The sequence below is a fragment of the Lipotes vexillifer genome, unplaced genomic scaffold (genome assembly GCF_000442215.2).
Source record: "Lipotes vexillifer unplaced genomic scaffold, Lipotes_vexillifer_v1.1 scaffold403, whole genome shotgun sequence".
Classification (NCBI taxonomy): Eukaryota; Metazoa; Chordata; class Mammalia; order Artiodactyla; family Lipotidae; genus Lipotes; species Lipotes vexillifer.
The window spans coordinates 1,201,602-1,219,902 of record NW_006782755.1 but is presented as its reverse complement, the minus strand read 5'-3'; the positions used below and the strand labels follow the sequence as shown (position 1 = coordinate 1,219,902).

The 18,301-nt window shown below is 39.3% G+C and overlaps 1 protein-coding gene across 1 annotated transcript in view; it reads right to left on the bottom strand.

The window, feature by feature from the left end:
• The window catches only part of LOC103087911 (serine/threonine-protein kinase MARK1-like), an 88,974-nt gene extending 70,980 nt beyond the window's left edge, over positions 1 to 17,994 (bottom strand). Inside the window, exon 1 of the mRNA XM_007455393.1 lies at positions 17,944 to 17,994. Within this exon, the coding sequence (XP_007455455.1) occupies positions 17,944 to 17,994 (51 nt within the window). The remainder of the gene's footprint in view (positions 1 to 17,943) is intronic.
• Between the last annotated feature and the right edge of the window lie 307 nt (positions 17,995 to 18,301).

Here is an 18,301-nt window from a genome sequence, read left to right as displayed (position 1 = left end):
AAAAAAAAAAAATATATATATATATATATATATATATATATCTCAAATAACCTAACTCTACACCTCAAGGAACTGGATAAAGAAGAAAAACCTAAGCCCAAAACTAGCAGAAGGAAAGACATTACAATTAAAAGTATAGCAGAAATAAATGAAATAGAGAATAGAAAAACAATAGAAAAAGTCAACAAAGAGTTGGTTTTATGCAAATTAGCAAATGACATTTTTTTAGCTAGACTAACTAAAAAGGAGAGAGAGAAGACTCAAATAAATAAAATCATAAATGAAAAGGAGACCATTCAACTGATGCCACAGAAATATAAAGGACCCTAAGGGACTGCTATGAACAATTAATTACATGCCAAGAATAACCTAGAGGAAATGGAGAAATCCCTACAAACACAGCCTACCGAGACCGAACCATAAAGAAACAGAAAATCTGGGGATATATATAACTAGTAAGGAGATAGAATTAGTAATCGAACACCTTCCAACAAAGAAAAACCCAGTACCAGACGGCTTTACTGGTGAATTCCATCAAACATTTAAAGAAGAATTAATACCAGTCCTTCTTAAACTTTTCCAAAAATTGAAGAGAGGGGAACACTTCCTAACTCATCATATGAGGCCAGCATTACACTAATATCAAGGCCAGAAAAAGACACTACAATAAAAGAAAACTAAAGGCCAATAACCCTGATGAATATAAATGCAAAAATCCTAAACACATTAGCAAACCAAATTTAAAACATATTAAAGGATCATACACTATGACCAAGTTGAATTTATTGCAAAGATACAAAGATGGTCAACATATGATAATCAATGTAACACACCACACTAATAGAACAAAGGATAAAAATCATATGATCATCTCTATTGATGCATAAAAGGCATTTGACAAAATTCAATGCCCTTTCATGATAAAAATTCTCAACTCTCCAGGAATAGAAAAATTACCTCAGCATTATAAAAGCTTCATATGAAAAGCCCACAGCTAACATCACACTGAAAGTCTTTCCTCTAAGATCAGGAATAAGGAAAGTATACTCACTATTGCCTCTTATATTCAACACAGTACACTCATCCCTCAGTATCCTCAGGGGATAGGTTCCAGGCCCCTCTCCCCCTACGTGTACCAAAATCTACAGATGCTCAAGTCCCTTACATAAAATGAAAGAGTACTTGTATATAACCTACACACATCCTTCCACATACTTAAATCATCTCTAGATTACTATTAAATAATATACTAATATAATATGAATAAAAGCTATGTAAATAGTTCTTAGTCCACAACAAATTCAACGTTTGCTTCATGGAACTTTCTGTAATTTTATTTTTCGAACTTATTTTAGTTGCAATTGGTTGGACCCATAGATGCTGACCCTGCAGATATACAGGGCCAACTGTACTGGAAGTCCTAGCCAAAGCAATTAGGCAAGAAAAATAAATAAAGGGCATCCAATTGGAAAGGGAAAAGTAAAAGTATCTTTGTTTGCATACGAAACAATCTTATATGTAGAACACCTTACAAATTACACACACACACACACACACACACACACAAACTGTTTGAACTATAAACAAATTCATAAAAGTTTCAGTACAAAATCAACAAATATCAGATATGCTTCTATACAGTACCAACAAACGACGCAAAAAGAAAATTAAGAAAACAATTCCATTTATAATAGCATCAAAAACAATAAAATGCTCAGGAATAAACTTAACCAAGGAGGCAAAATACTTTTACACTGAAAACTACAAAACACTGCTACAAGAAATTAAAGACACAAGTAAATGGAAGGATCTCCTATGTCATGGATTGTAAGATTTAATGTTGATAAAATGTCCATACTACCCAAAGAAACTACAGATTCAACACACTCCCTATCAAAACCCCAATGGCATTTTTTACAGAAACAGAAAAAAGTCCTAAAATCCACTGGGAACCATAAGGACCCTAAATAGCCAAAACAAGCTTGAGAAAGAACAAAGCTGAAGGTCTCACACTTTCTGACTTCAAAACACATTACAAAGCTACAAGTAATAAAACAGTATGGTACTGGCATATAGACAAACATATAAACCAATGGAACAAAAGCTAGAGACCAAAAATAAATCTGTCTATATATGGTCAAATGATCTTTGACAAGAGTGCCAAGAATACACAAGGGGAAAAACACAGTCTGTTTCAACACATGGTGCTGGGAAAACTGGATATCCAGATGTAAAAGAAAGAAAATAGAACTTTCTCTTGTATAATACACAAAATTCAACTCAAAATGGATTAAAGACTTAAACTTAAGGCCGGAAACTATAAAACTCCTAAAAGAAAACATAGAGGGAAAGGTTCACCACGTTGGTCTTGGCAATGATTTCATGGATATGACACCAAAAACACAGTCAACCAAAGCAAAAATAAGTAGGTGGGATTACATCACACTAAAAAGCTTCTGCACAGCAAAGGAAACTATCAACAGAGTGAAAAATCAACCTATGGAATGAAAGGAAAGATTTGCAAACCATATATCTGAAAAGGGGTTAACATCCAAAATGTGTAAGGAACTCCTACAATTCAACAGCAAAAAAGCAATCAGACTTTTTTAAATGGGCAAAGGATTTGAATAGCTATTTCTCCAAAGATGTATAAATGGCCAACAGGTATATGAAAAGATGCTCAACATCACTAATCATCAGGGAAATGCAAATCAAAACTACAACGAGTGATCACTTCACACCTGTTAGAATATATTATCAAAACACAAAACCAGGAAATAACAAATGTTGACGAGGATATGGAGAAATCAGAACCCTTGTGCAGTTAGTGGTAATGTAAAATGGTGCAGCCACTATGGAAAACGGTACAGAGGTTCCTCAAAAAGTTAAAAATAGAACTACCCTATGACCCAGCAATCCCACTTCTAGGTATTTATTCAAAAGAATTGGAATCAGAAATATCAAAATATCGAAGAGATATTTGCACTCCCACAGTCACTACACCATTATTCACAATAGCCAAGATATGAAAGCAATCCAAATGTCCATCAATAGCTAAGTGGATAAAGAAAATGTGTGATAATACATTCAATGGAGTATTTTTCCACCATAAAAGGAAGGAAATTCTGTCATATGATACAACATGGATGGAACTTGAGCATACTATTCTAAATTAAATTAGCCAGTCATAGAATGATTAATACTGCATGAGACTAGTAGAGCCAAGATGGCAGAGTAGAAAGACCCTGAGCTCACCTCCTCTTAAGAACACATCAAGATCACAATGATCTGCAGAACAACCATCAATGAGACGGACCAGAACCCACCAGAAAAGATCTTCTATAACTAAAGACATAAAGAAGGAAACACAACAAGACAGGTAGGAGGGGCACACTTGCAATATAGTCAAGTCCCATACTCCCAGATGGGTAACCCACAAACTGGAGAATAATTACATTCCAGAGGCTCTCCCATAGGAGTTAGAGCTCTGTGCCCATGTCAGGCTCCCCAGCCCCAGAGTCTTATACCAGGAAGACAAGCGCCCAGAGGATTTGGCTTTGAAGGCCAGCAGGGCATAATTTCGGGAGCCCCACAGGACTGGGGGAAATAGAGACTTCACCATTAAAGGGCGCACACAAAATCTCACATGTTCTAGGACCCAGGGTAAAAGCAGTAATCTGATAGAAGCCTGGACCAGACCTATCTGCTGATCTTGCAGAGTCTCCCAGAGAGGTGGGGGTCAGCTGCAGCTCACACCATGGACCCCTTCTACATCATGAATGCTTGTGCTGGTGGGTGCCACTGTGGGATCCCCCCTCCCACTCATCAGCACTGAGATTGTGCCCCCCAAAACAGCCTGTAGGACCAGTGGTGGGACGTCTCTGGCCAAACTGGCCAAGCAACTGGGTGGGGACACAGTCTCACCCATCAGCAAACAGACTCCCTAAAGACCTCCTGAGCCCAAAGCACCTCTAGACACGGCTCAAGATATGGCCCTGACCACCAGAGGGCCAGGACTCAAATCCACCCACCAGACAGGCACCAGCTCCAGAATGTACTGCCCCACCCAGCTGCCTTCCAGGAAGCTTGCTCTAGCCTCTGGAGCAGCCTCACCAATCAGGGGACAGGCTAGATGCAAGAAAATGACAATCCAACAGCCTGCAGGCCCAGCCTGCCCACAGCAGGCCAGACCCTGCCCTGAGATCAGCTGGACCCCACCCTGCCCACTATCGGGCCAACACAAGCTTCAGGACACCTCACACCCCATATCCAACTCTGTCAGGAACCAGCCCCCACAACCAATGACCTGACACCAGCTCTGGGATCCCTAGGCAACCAAACTCCAGGACCTGGTGCTGTCTGCAAGCAGTCCAGCACTAACCCCAGGACCTGGCTTCAACCACCAGTGAGTGGGCAACAGCCCCAGAGTTTTCTGGATCCTGACTCTGCCCATCAGTGAGCCAGCATAAGCCCCAGGGAGCCTAGGGGTTCTGTAAACAGCCACTTCGTGACCCAGTACCACTAACCAGCGGCCAGCGGCCTCTGCACAAAGCAGGGCCTGGCAAACTAGCAGACTGGGAGCCAATCAAGCCTATCAGACTGCCCACAGAGCCCACAACAACAAAAGGACCCATGCAGCCCTCACAGGGGGAACTCCTAGAGCATATCGCTTGGGTGATGAGAGGAACTGCATTCTTGGGAAACGTAATCACCCTACCAGACACACAAAAATTAACAACAGTAACTTAGGTAAAATGTGGTGACAGAGAAATAAGATAAAACCCTCAAACAAAGAAACAAGATAAAATCCCAGAAAGAGAACTAAGTGAATTGGAGAGAAATAATCTGCACAAGAAAGTGTTCAGGGTAGTGATCATAAAGATGATCAAAGAATTCAGGAGAAGAATGAATGCAGAGTGACAACTTAGAAGTTTTTAACAAAGAGTTAGAAAATATAAAAAACAACCAAACACAGATGAAGATTACACTAACTGAAATAAAAAATACACTAGAAAGAATCAACAGTAAACTAAATGATAAATAGGAACAGATCAGCAAACTATAAGACAAAGTAGGCAAAGAATGAAAAAAAATGAGGACAGTTTAAGGGACCTCTGGGACAACATCAAGCACACTAATATTCACATTATAGGGATCCCAGAAGGAGAAGAGAGAGAGAAAGGGGAAGAGAACATATCTGAAAACATCAGAGCTGAAAACTTTTCTAACCTTGGGAAAGAAACAGATATCCAAGTCCAGTAGGCACAGAGAGTCCCATACAGGATTAACCTAAAGAGGAATACACAAAGACACACTGTAGTTAAAATGGCAAACAGTTAAGACAACATTAAAAGCAACAAGGGAAAAGCAACAAACAATATACAAGGGAACTCCCATAAGGCTATCAGCTGACTTTACAGCAGAAACCCTGCAGGCCAGAAGGGAATGGCACGATATATTTAAAGTAATGAACGGGAAAGACCTACAACCAAAAATACTCTATCCAGCAACGCTCTTGTTCAGATTTGATGGAGAGATTAAAAGCTTTACAGATAAGCAAAACCTAAAAGAGTTCAGCACTACAGAACCACCTTTAAACAAATATTAAAGACACTCCTCTAAGTGAAAAAAGAAAAGGCCACAACTAGAAACATGAAAATTACAAAATGAAAAAGCTCATCAGTAGAGACAAATATAACAAAAAGGTAGGAAATCACCCAGGCACAAAGCTAATAGGAAGTTAAAAAGACAAAAGTAGTAAAGTCATCTATATCCACAATAAGCAGTTAAGGGATACACATAACAATTAGATGTAAAATATGATATCAGAAACAGTAGTTGTGGGGCTTCCCTGGTGGCGCAGTGGTTGAGAGTCCGCCTGCCGATGCAGGGGACATGGGTTCGTGCCCCGGTCCGGGAGGATCCCACGTGCCGCGGAGCGGCTGGGCCCGTGAGCCATGGCCACTGAGCCTGCGGGTCTGGAGCCTGTGCTCCGCAACGGGAGAGGCCACAACAGTGAGAGGCCCGCGTACCACACACACACACACACACAAAAACAGTAGTTGTGAAGAGAGAAGAGTACCAATGCAGGGTTTTCAAAATCCATTTGAAATTAAGAGACCAGCAAATTAAAACAATCACATATATACACGTTGCTAGATAAAAACCTCATGGTAACCATAAACCAAAAATCTATAATAGATATACACACAAAAAAAGAAAAAGGGTACCAAACATAAAACTAAAGATAGTCATCAAATCACAAGAAAACAAAAGAAGGAAAAAAGAAAGACCTATAAAAACAACCCAAAACAAGTAACAAAAGGGCAGTAAGAACAGACACAGCAATAATTACCTTAAATTTAAATGGACTAAATGTTCCAATCAAAAGACACAGCCCAGCTGAATGGAAACAAACAAAAATAAGACCCATATATATGCTGTCTACAAAAGACTCACCTCATATATATAAAGACACAGAATGAAAATGAGGGGATGGAAAAAAGGTATTCCATGAAAATGGAAATCTAAAGAAAGCCGGGGTAGCAACGCTTATATCAGACAAAATAGGCTTTAAAATAAAGACTGTTACAAAAGAAAAAGAAGGACACTACATAATGATTAAGGGATCAGTTTAAGAAGACATAACAATCGTAAATATATATACATCCAACATAGAAAATCCTAAATACATAAAGCAAGTATTAACAGACATAAAGGGAGGAATCAACAGTAACACAGTAATAGTAGGAGACTTTAAAACCCCACTTATATCAATGGACAGATCATCCAGATAGAAAATCAGCAAGGAAACACTGGCCTTAAATAACACAATAGAGCAGATGGACTTAACTGATATACAGAAAGCATTCCATCCAAAAGCATCAGAATACACGTTCTAGAAAGAGTGGATATATGCATGTACAAACCTGATTCACTTTGCTGTACAGAAGAAACTAACACATTTTAAATCAACTACAACAAAAATAATTTTAATTAAAAAACGAAAACAAAGGGCTTCCCTGGTGGCGCAGTGGTTGAGAGTCCACCTGCCGATGCAGGGGACACGGGTTCGCGCCCCGGTCCGGGAGGATCCCACATGCCGCGGAGCGGCTGGACCCGTGAGCCATGGCCGCTGAGCCTGTGCGTCCAGAGCCTGTGCTCCACAACGGGAGAGGCCACAACAGTGAGAGGCCCGCATACCGCAAAAAAAAAAAAAAAAAAAGGAAACAAAAATGAATTTAGCACCATGATGAATAGAATTGCATCATTACCCAAAAACTGAAATGCAGAACTTTTTAAATATTTGTGATTATTTTTACCAAAAGTACACTTTAAGAATAAATAATATGTAGATTTTACACGTTCTTTCCAAGTGCACATGGAACACTCTCCAGGAGAGATCACATGCTAGGCTACAAAACAAGCCTTGGTAAATTTAAGAAAACTGAAATCCTATCTAGCGTCTTTTCCTACCAATACACCATGAGACTAGAAATCAACTATGAGAAAAAAAACTGCAAAACACACAAACATGTGGAGGCTAAACAATATGCTACTAAACAACCAATGGATCACTGAAGAAATCAAGAGGAAATGAAAAAATACCTAGAGACAAAAGAAAATGAAAACACAACGGTCTAAATCCTATGAGACGCAGCAAAAGCAGTTCAAAGGGCGAAGTTAATAGCATTCCAAGCATCTGGGGAAACAACAAAAATCTCAAACAAGCAACCTAACCTTATACCCAAAGCAACTAGAGAAAGAACAAACAAGGTCCAAAGTTAGTAGAAAGAAAGAAATCATAAACATCAGAGCAGAATAAATGAAATAGAGGCAAAGAAAACAATAGAAAAGATCAATGAAACTAAAAGATGCTTCTCTGAAAAGATAAAATTGATAAACCACTAGCCAGACTCATCAAGAAAAAAAGGGAAAGGGCACAAATCAATAAAAACAGAAATGAGGAAGAAGTTACAACTGACACCACAGAAATAAAGGATCATAAAAGACTGCTACAGGCAACTCTATGCCAACAAAATGGACAACCTAGAAGAAATGGACAAATTCTTAGAAAGGTACAACCTTCCAAGACTGAGCCAGGAAAAAACAGAAAATGTGAACAGACCAATCACAAGTACTGACATTGAAACTGTGATGAAAAATTTCCAACAAACAAAAGTCCAGAACCAGATGGCTTCACGGGTGAATTTTATCAAACATTTAGAGAAGAATTAATGCCTATCCTTTTGAAACTCTTTCCAAAAATTGCAGAAGGAACACTCCTAAACTCATTCTATGAGGCCACCATCACCCTGATACCAAAACCAGACAAAGATACCCCCCCCAAAAAATGTTACACCCAAGATCAGTGATGAACATAGACACAAAAATTCTCAACAAAGTGCTAGCAAAGGAGGCAAGGATACACAATGGAGAAAAGATAGTCTCTTTAATAAGTGGTGCTGGGAAAACTGGACAGCTACACGTAAAAGAATGAAATTAGAACATTCTCTAACACCATACAGAAAAATAAACTCGAAATGGATTAAAGACCTAAATGTAATGCTGGATACTATAAAACGCTTAGAAGCAAACATAGCCCCACAAACTGTGAGGCTGGGAAGTAGATATAGTCATGTTCAAGAAGTCCAAGAATGGCTTAACTTCCTTAGGTTTGTTTTAAACAATTAGTGTTGCTCTTTTTAAGACAAAGAATACCAGGTTGATATGCTGTATGGCTAGGTCTTTGTTAGGTGCTCTGACATAAATCACCGCAATATCTTTGTGGATCCACCTCTTACAGTAATGAAAATAAAAACAAAAATAAATAAATAGGGTCTAATTAAACTGAAAAGCTTTTGCACAGCCAAGGAAACCATAAACAAAATGAAAAGACAGCCCACAGAATGGGAGAAAATATTTGCAAACGAAGCAACCAACAAGTGATGAATCTCCAAAATATACAAACAGCTCATGCAGCTCTATATCAAAAAAACAACTCAATCAAAAAATGCGCAGAAGATCTAAATAGACATTTCTCCAAAGGAAACATACAGATGGCCAAAACGCACATGAAAAGATGCTCAACATCGCTAAATATTAGAGAAATGCAGATCAAAACTACAATGAGGTATCACTTCACACTGGAAAGAATTGCCATCATCAAAAATTCTACAAACAATAAATGCTGGAGAGGGGGTGGAGAAAAGGGAAACGTACTACACTGTTGGTGGGAATGTAAATTGGTACAACCAGTGTGGAGAACAGTATGGCGGTTTCTTAAAAAAGCAAAACTAGAACTACCATACGAGCCAGAATCCCACTCCTGGGCATATTATCTGGAGAAAACCATAATTTGAAAAGATACATGCACCCCAATGTTAACTGCAGCACTATTTACAATAGCCAAGACATGGAAGTAACCTAAATGTCCATCAACAGATGAACAGATAAAGAAGATGTGGCATATATATATAATGGACTATTACTCAGCAATAAAAAAAGAATGAAATAATGCCATTTGCAGCAACATGGATGGACCTAGAGATTATCATACTAAGTGAAGTAAGTCAGAGAGGGAAAGACAAATATGTGATATCACTTATACGTGGAATCTAAAAAAAAGATACAAGTGAACTTACTTCAGAAACAGAAACAGACTCACGGACTTCAAAAATGAACTTACGGGCTTCCCTGGTGGCGCAGTGGTTGAGAGTCCGCCTGCCGATGCAGGGGACACGGGTTCGTGCACCCGTCCGGGAAGATCCCACGTGCCGCGGAGCGGCTAGGCCCGTGAGCCATGGCCGCCGAGCCTGCGCATCCGGAGCCTGTGCTCCGCAACGGGAGAGGCCACAACAGTGAGAGGCCCGCGTATGGCAAAAAAAAAAAAAAAAAAAGAACTTACAGTTACCAAAGGGGAAACGTGGCGGGGGGGGGCGGGCGGCAGGGATAAATTAGGAGTTTGGAATGAATATATACACACTACTATATATAAAATAGATAATCAACAAGGACCTACTGTATACCAGAGGGAACTCTACTCAATATTCTATAATATTCTATAATAACCTACATGGAAAAAGAATCTGAAAAAGAATGGATATATGTATATGTATAACTGGATCACTTAGTTATACACCGGAAACTAACACAACACTGTAAACCAGCTACACTCCCAATGTAAAATAAAAAATTAAATTAAAAGATAAACAGCTCATACACCTCAATATCAAAAAAATAATCCGATTTAAAAATAAGCAGAAGAAATGAATAGACATTTCTCCAAAGAGGACATGCAGATGGCCAAGAGGCACATGAAAAGATGCTAAACACTGCTAATCATCAGGGAAATGCAAATGAAAACCACAATGAGATATCACCTCACATCTTTTGGGATGGCTACCATCAAAAAGAACACAGATAACAAATGTTGGTGAGGATGTGGATAAAAGGGAACCCTCCGACACTGTTGGTGGGAATGTAGAGTGTTTCAGCCACTGTGGAAAACAATATGGAAGTTTCTTAAAAAACTAAAAATACAACTACCATGTGATCCAGCAACTCCACTCCTGGGTATATACCCGAAAAAAAAACAGAAACACTATTTGGAAAAGATATATACATGCCAATGTTCATAGCACCATTATTTATAATATGGAAGCAATCTAAGTGTCCATCAACAGACAAATGTACAAAGAAAATGTGGTGTATATGTATGCAATGGAATACTACTTAGCCATAAAAAAGAATGAAATTTTGCCATTTGCAGCAGCATGGATGGACTTGGAGGGTATTATGCAAAGTGAAATAAGTCAGACAGAGAAAGGCAAATACTGTATGCTATCACTTATATATGGAATCTAAAATATACAACAAACTAGTGAATACAGCAAAAAAGAAGTAGACTCACAGATACAGAGAACAAATTAGGGTTACCAGTGGAGAAAGGGAAGAGGGGAGAAGCAATATAGAGTAGGGGATTAAGAGATACAAACTATTACATATAAAATAAGCTTCAAGGATATATTTACAACACAAGGAATATAGCCAATATTTTATAATAACTATAAATGGAGTATAACCTTTAAAAATTGTGAATTGTACACCTGTAACTTACATGATATTGTACATCAACTGTACTTCAAAAAAGAAAAAAACTGCATGAGTCCACTTAAATGAGTTATCCAAAGCAATCAAACTTACAGAAGCAGAAAGTAGAATTGTGGTGGCCAGGGGCTAGAGAAAGAGAAAAATGGGAGCTGTTCAATGAATATAAAGTTGCAGGCATGCAAGATGAAAAGGTTCTGCCTCAGTTAACAATACTGTACTGTACATTTAGAAATTTATTAAAAAGGCAGATCTCATGTTATGTGTTTTTTCCCACTATAAAAAATAAATTCAACAAAAAGGTTAACACTGATTTAAATACAGCTAAAGAGTTTTAGTTAACTGAAAGACAGACCTAAACATGTTACATGCAGAAACTGTACAGCAGACTGTACTATAGATTACAGTACAGGGAAACAATGAAATAGGGGGGAAAAATGAATGAGCATCTAAGACATACGTAGGATAGAAAGAGAATTTTAGCATATCTAATCAGAGGGCCAGAAACACTAGAGAGAACAGCAGTAAGGCTATATTCAGAGAGATAATGGCTGCTCCATTTCCAAAATTTATGAAAGATATAATCCACAGAGTTTAGATCTAAACAAATTATACAGCTTGTAGTACAAAGACACAATAACTCACAGAAAAAATGAATCAAGAAGTTAAAGCATAACTATGGAGAACAGTATGGAGGGTCCTTAAAAAACTAAAAATAGGGCTTCCCTGGTGGCGCTGTGGCTGAGAATCCGACGGCCGACACAGGGGACACGGGTTCGTGCCCCGGTCCGGGAAGATCCCACATGCCGTGGAGCGGCTGGGCCCGTGAGCCATGGCCGCTGAGCCTGCACGTCTGGAGCCTGTGCTCCACAACGGGAGAGGCCACAACAGTGAGGGGCCCACGTACCGCAAAAATAAAAAACAAAAAAACAAAAACAAACAAACAAACAAAACTAAAAATAGAGTTACCATATGATCCAGCAATCCCACTCCTGGGCATACAGCCAGAGAAGATACATGCACCCCAATGTTCATAGCAGCACTATTTACAATAGCCAAGACAAGGAAGCAATCTAAATGTCCATCAACAAATGAATACATAAAGAAGATGTGGCATATATACACAATGGAATATTACTCAGCCTTAAAAAAAGAATGAAATAATTCCATTTGCAGCAACATGGATGGACCCAGAGATTATCATACAAAGTAAAGTAAGTCAGAGACAGAAAAACAAATATCATATGATATCACTTACATGTGGAGTCTAAAAAAATGATACAAGTGAACTTATTTACAAAACAGAAATAGATTCACAGAAATAGAAAACAAACTTACGGTTATCAAAGGGGAAAAAGGGCAGGGGGAGGGAGGATAAATTGGGAATTTGGGATTAACAGATACATACTACTATACATAAAATAGATAAACAACAAGGACCTACTGTACAGCACAGGGAACTATATTCAATATCTTGTAATAACCTATAATGTAAAAGAATCTTAAAAAATGAAAAAAAAGAATCTGTATAACTGAATCACTCTGGTGTACACCTGAAACTAACACAACATTGTAAACCAACTATACTTCAATTTAAAAAAAAAGAAAAGAAAAGAAAAGAAGTTAAGGCATATGGAAGAGTTAAGGTACAACATAATCTAATCAGAGTACCAAAATAAAATTCTAAAGAGACCAGAAGCAAGGCAATGTTCAAAAGGATAATATATGGTAAGTATCCAGAACTAATCAAAAGAATATGAATTCAAAGACATGAGAAGCAAACAAGAAGAAAAGAAATCCATACTTAAATACACTGTAGTGAAAGTATAACACCTAAGAAAAAGAATCTTAGAAACAGGCAGACAGAAAAGACACCTATACCTACTGGCAGATGACTTCTGAACAGAAACAATGGAAATAAGTAGACAATGGAAGATCAACTTAGAATTGGAGACTGAGCAAGGCTCTCTTTCAAGAAAATGGACAAAAAATATTTTCATATTTAAAAAAGAAAGTTTATGACTAACAATCCTTTACCAAAAGAACTCTGAAGATGCTATCAGGAAAAGGGAAAATGACCTCCAAAGGCAAGTCTGAGATGGAAAAGGGAATGGTAAAAAAAAATAACAATAATTTAAAATATGTGGCTGATTCTAAACAACCTGAGCTTTAAAAGAATAAGAAGGAGAAGGAGAAGGCGAAAAAGGCGATTAGTGATAGCAATGAGTTCAGAAGGGAAATGACAGAAGGCAAAGACATTTTTTCCTCACAATGGACCATCAGGAAAAGGGAAAATGACCTCCAAAGGCAAGTCTGAGATGGAAAAGGGAATGGTAAAAAAAAAATAACAATAATTTAAAATATGTGGCTGATTCTAAACAACCTGAGCTTTAAAAGAATAAGAAGGAGAAGGAGAAGGCGAAGAAGGCGATTAGTGATAGCAATGAGTTCAGAAGGGAAATGACAGAAGGCAAAGACATTTTTTCCTCACAATGGACCGTCCTGCATACCCACTTTGGAGACCAGTGGTATGGACTATACATACACAGATGTTCAGCTACATCAGACAGCAATGCTGGCTGCAATCATTTCACAGGTCTTCTTAAAAACATAAGCCATTGGGAGGGAGGGAGATGCAAGAGGGAAGAGATACGGGAACATGTGTATATGTGTAACTGATTCACTTTGTTATGAAGCAGAAACTAACACACCATTGTAAAGCAATTATACCCCAATAAAGATGTTAAAAAAAAAAAAAAAAAAAAAAAAAAAAAAAAAAAACCATAAGCCATGCCATAAGGGACTTGTAAGTTTGGGATAAGGGGAAAAGAACCGGGCACTCGAGGCAGAGAAAATAACAAAGGTTCAGGAATGAGATGAGCATGGCACACCCTGTTCTTCAACCAATAAAGTATCTCATATCATCGCACACGTTCTTTTGAAATCTCTAAGACAAAAGCAAAACAAACCAAAAACCTCAAGAAGCAATAACGTGACTAGATCAACAGTGGAAGACATCAGATATTCGTTTTGACCTTGGGCAGGTCACTTCACTCTCTGAAGGCTTTGTAGTATGTAATATCTACCGTTCCTGGTGTCACTAGTATATTTTGATGACAAATGAAAAAATTCAAAAGGGGAATATTATAGGACTGATCTCTTATATATTACTACTAGTCATTGCACTGGCACTGGCGATACAGAACAAAGGAGACAAAGTAAATCAGCAATTAGAAGGCAGTGTGATAGGTCCTGTGACATGAGGTATGCACAGGGTACTGAGAAAACCCAGCAGTAGTGGCAAAAGCACGCTTCACTCTTGCCTTTTCAAACTACTAATGTCCACCTTGGTAGTTGTTCCAGTCATCACAGTGAAATTCAGATCTATGAAAAGAATCATCATCAAGACTTTTGTTATTAGAAGTTTCAAAACAAATTTAACCAAAGTCAATTTTAAAACATCCCGAGAAGGAATCAAATCAATTTCCTTCATACTGATCAAAATTTCACCACAGAAAGCTAGTAGGGACACTTTGGATCCATAAAAATTAGCAAAATTAGAGTTTTTCTAAAACATGAAAACAATTCTTGTTCCATTTAAAAGTACATAAGAGTAATGGTAATATATTCTCTCTATCCACGCTGGAATTATCCAAGTATAATCTAACAGAAGCAAAAAAAAAAAAAACGGAATATTTCAAACACCCATTCTCTTTCTGGACTTACAACTTTACAACCTAACATCAAACACATTTTGCATAAATTAATTCTATGATCTACAACATACGTTTTCTACTTCACTGTGAAGTATTCATTGCCTTTAATCATCGGTTGTTCTGTTGTATATAGCCATTTGAGGCCTATTAATAATGCACACACAAATCCTTCAGCTAAGAAAATACTCCTGAAAAAATACACATAGAATGTTCTCAGAGAAAAGCAATTCTTTCTCGCTCTACTAAATACAGTGGTGGTAAAGAGAATATTTACTACTAATGTTACAGTGCTGCAACATTCTTCTTCTGAACTGTTTAATATGTATATAATATTAACATTTACTTACATATCCTCAATATATATTAGTGACATAGGGAAGGGTAGATATCACATATTCCCAAGGATACCAAATCCATTCACATATGACTAAAATGCTTATAATAACTGCAAATGACAATACAATTCAAAGATTCTTTAATTACCTTATTTGTTTAAATTAAAATATTTTGGGCAGTAATAAAATGTTTTTAATTATGTCCTTAATATTCCAAAAGGCTTACAAGCATTTAATAGTCACACGGATGTAGATTTTCACAACCATTTCTTAAAATGTGTCAATTTAACTGAAAACAACTTCAAACAAATGTTCATTTTGATTACCACACTGGCCTTAATATATTAGCTAACAAGCAGATATGTTCCTTTATTTCACTGATGAGAGGTAAGCAAGAATGGGTAATGACATTTACTACCAACCAGAGAACAGAGAGAGACACGAATGGTGATTTAATAGCCATCACTGGTGATCCCTCTGATAAACACCTATAGCACCTATAAACCAATTTAGCCCTATTTACACACAGCTTTCTACTGTACATTATTTCTTTGGGACTATATTTACCTTTCTTCTTAAGTTCTTTGAGGGGGGAGGCCTTGTCTTAAATACTGCTTCTCTATCCCTTCCAGCTCAAAAACCAAAACTGAGTGCATATGTATTGATAAATTAACAGCCACAGTATAACAGGCTCTTCGCATGGCAATTAGGAGAAAATCAGGATGTGGGTAAAGGAAGCTAAACGGAGCTATAGTTATGCACAATGCAACCAACACCAAGGGACAAGATCATAAAAGTGACTTTGAAATAACATACTCAGAAACAGAGCAAATCAGTTTACTTAGCATAATCATTTTCAGAAGGTACAGCAAAATTTAGCACACTGTTATTGCTTAACTGAACCCCCCCCTTTTTTTTTTGGTCTTACAAGTGATGCTGCATTTTGTACTATTCCCTGATTCAGATTTCTATAATGCTATCTCATGTCTGTATAAAGCACCTTATTCATACAACTGTGGAAAGAGCTATACTATTCAAAATCTAAAAGAACATTAAAACAATGTATTTTTCCACCTTTCCTAGGTTAAAAACACACAGTGTTTTGCTAATAAAAACAAAGGTCATCATCTGTCTTACTTTTCATTCATACTGAATGACACGTTTTTTTAAAGATTTTCTGTTAGAAAAATTCTGTACTACCTTGGCTTTAAAAGCAACTTTAACCCAATTTTGCACCTTTTTCCATCACCTTCCTCAATCTTTCAATCAAAATTATGTATCAATTATATTTTTAAAAACAATTAGGAGGCTTTTAAAAAGTTACAATGTAAACTAAGTTATAATGTAAACTAAGTTATATAAGTTACGGTAACAGCAACCTTACACTATATCTTTACCATTTGAAATGCAAGACACTAGACAAGACGAAAGCATACTCTGAAATCTCTTCCTGGGTCTTCTGCAAGAGTCTCTTACCAAAATTTCTTCTCCCTTCGTATATCAAGTTTCTGTGCTCCCCTACTCTCCAAGATTAAAAAATCTGTTTATACCTCCCTCCAACACTTCAGGGGTGAGTTTGTATGTCTTCTGTCTCATATCTTTTGTTTAAGAACGCCAAAACCCTTCATTATTTTATTTTACCAACCCTGTGAAGGCAGTGATACACCAAGGGCTGGAGGATCAAGGAGTTAACTAGGCAATCAGAAATTGGACAGCCGACCAAAACTTAGCACCTCTCTAAGGGGTACACAAACCCAGTCAGAAAAATCAGCAAAGGCCCTCTTTACAGGTCATGAGAGCTTAAAAAGAAAAAATTATTTTTAAACCCTTTCCCACAAAGGAGCTCGCGCGCACACACACAACTGCACTTTTCAGAATGTGGAAATACAACTGATCTCTGGTTCTTTCGGTTTTCAAGAGTTTAAACACCAGGGACATCTGCATCTAGATAAAAACTCCTGAGGGCAATTTGATCAAAGACACAGAAAATCCTTCCTTCAAAGAAATGCACCTTGTGACACTCCAAGGAGGGGGAGAGGTATTTAAAGTAAAACCTGCCCTGATTTATTACCACCGACTTGAGAAAGAGAAGCAAAAGCCGTTGGCTTCATACAGCTTTTAAACATTTTGCTGTAACCCTGGGGCCACAGAAGCTGATGGTGAAATTCTTCTGCTCATTTCTATAGAAGAGTATCACACAGCAGTAGAAACTCGGGACACACCAACACACACACCCATCTCTACTCCCATTCTCGTCCTTTCCATTCCCGACCTTCCCCCTTTGGTGCCCAAGACCCAAATGTGGGCACAGTGTTATAAAAAGCAAAGTCATGGGGCAATGCAGGCGGGTGGGAGGGCAAAGGACCGAAAGAGCCAGAAAAGCAAGGGAAAAGAGGCAGTCGGCTGGCTTGTCTGTGATCATAAAGCAAACATTCGGGTGGGGATACGGAATGCCGCGTGGAAATAAAGCCATCCGGGATGCCCACTCTGCCATCTCCTTGTGCCTGTCGCCCTCCATCACCCCACCGTATCCCGGAGGACCACCTCCGCGGGGAGGGCGCCACTTACGGTGCCCCCACCCTCACCCTTCAGGGGAAAACAGTGAAATGAGGCTGGAAGGGAGGATGGGGGCTCAGCCGGGGGCGAGGGTCACGCCGGGCGCCAGGTGGACACCCTGCGGCGGGTGGCTGCTCTAGGGCCCCGGGGCGGCCCATGCGGAAGGTGAAGCGGGGGTCCGGGGAGCGTCTGGCCCCGCCGCTCCCGGGGAGGCTCCGGCTACTCACGTTCTCCGTGTCCCGCTCATTCACGGTCGGCAATGGCGTCCGGGCCGACATTTTGTGCGGGCGGCGGGGTCGGGCCGGGGTCTCGCGGGCCGGGCTGCGGGCCCCAGGAGCGAGCGGCAGGGGCTGCGGCCGCGGGCGCGAGGCCGGGGCCGGGCGAGCGGCTCCCACAGGCCGCGGGCGGTGCAACAAGCGGCCCCGGCGGCGGAGCGGGGGGAGAGGACGCGGAGGAAGAGGAGGGGGAGCCGCTTCCCGCGGCGGCGCCGCCGGGGGACGCGAGCCGGGGCGAGGGAGGGCTGCGGGCGAGCACGGTTGCCCGGCGCGGGCCGGGCGCCGAGGCCGGCGGGATGCAGCGCCGAGG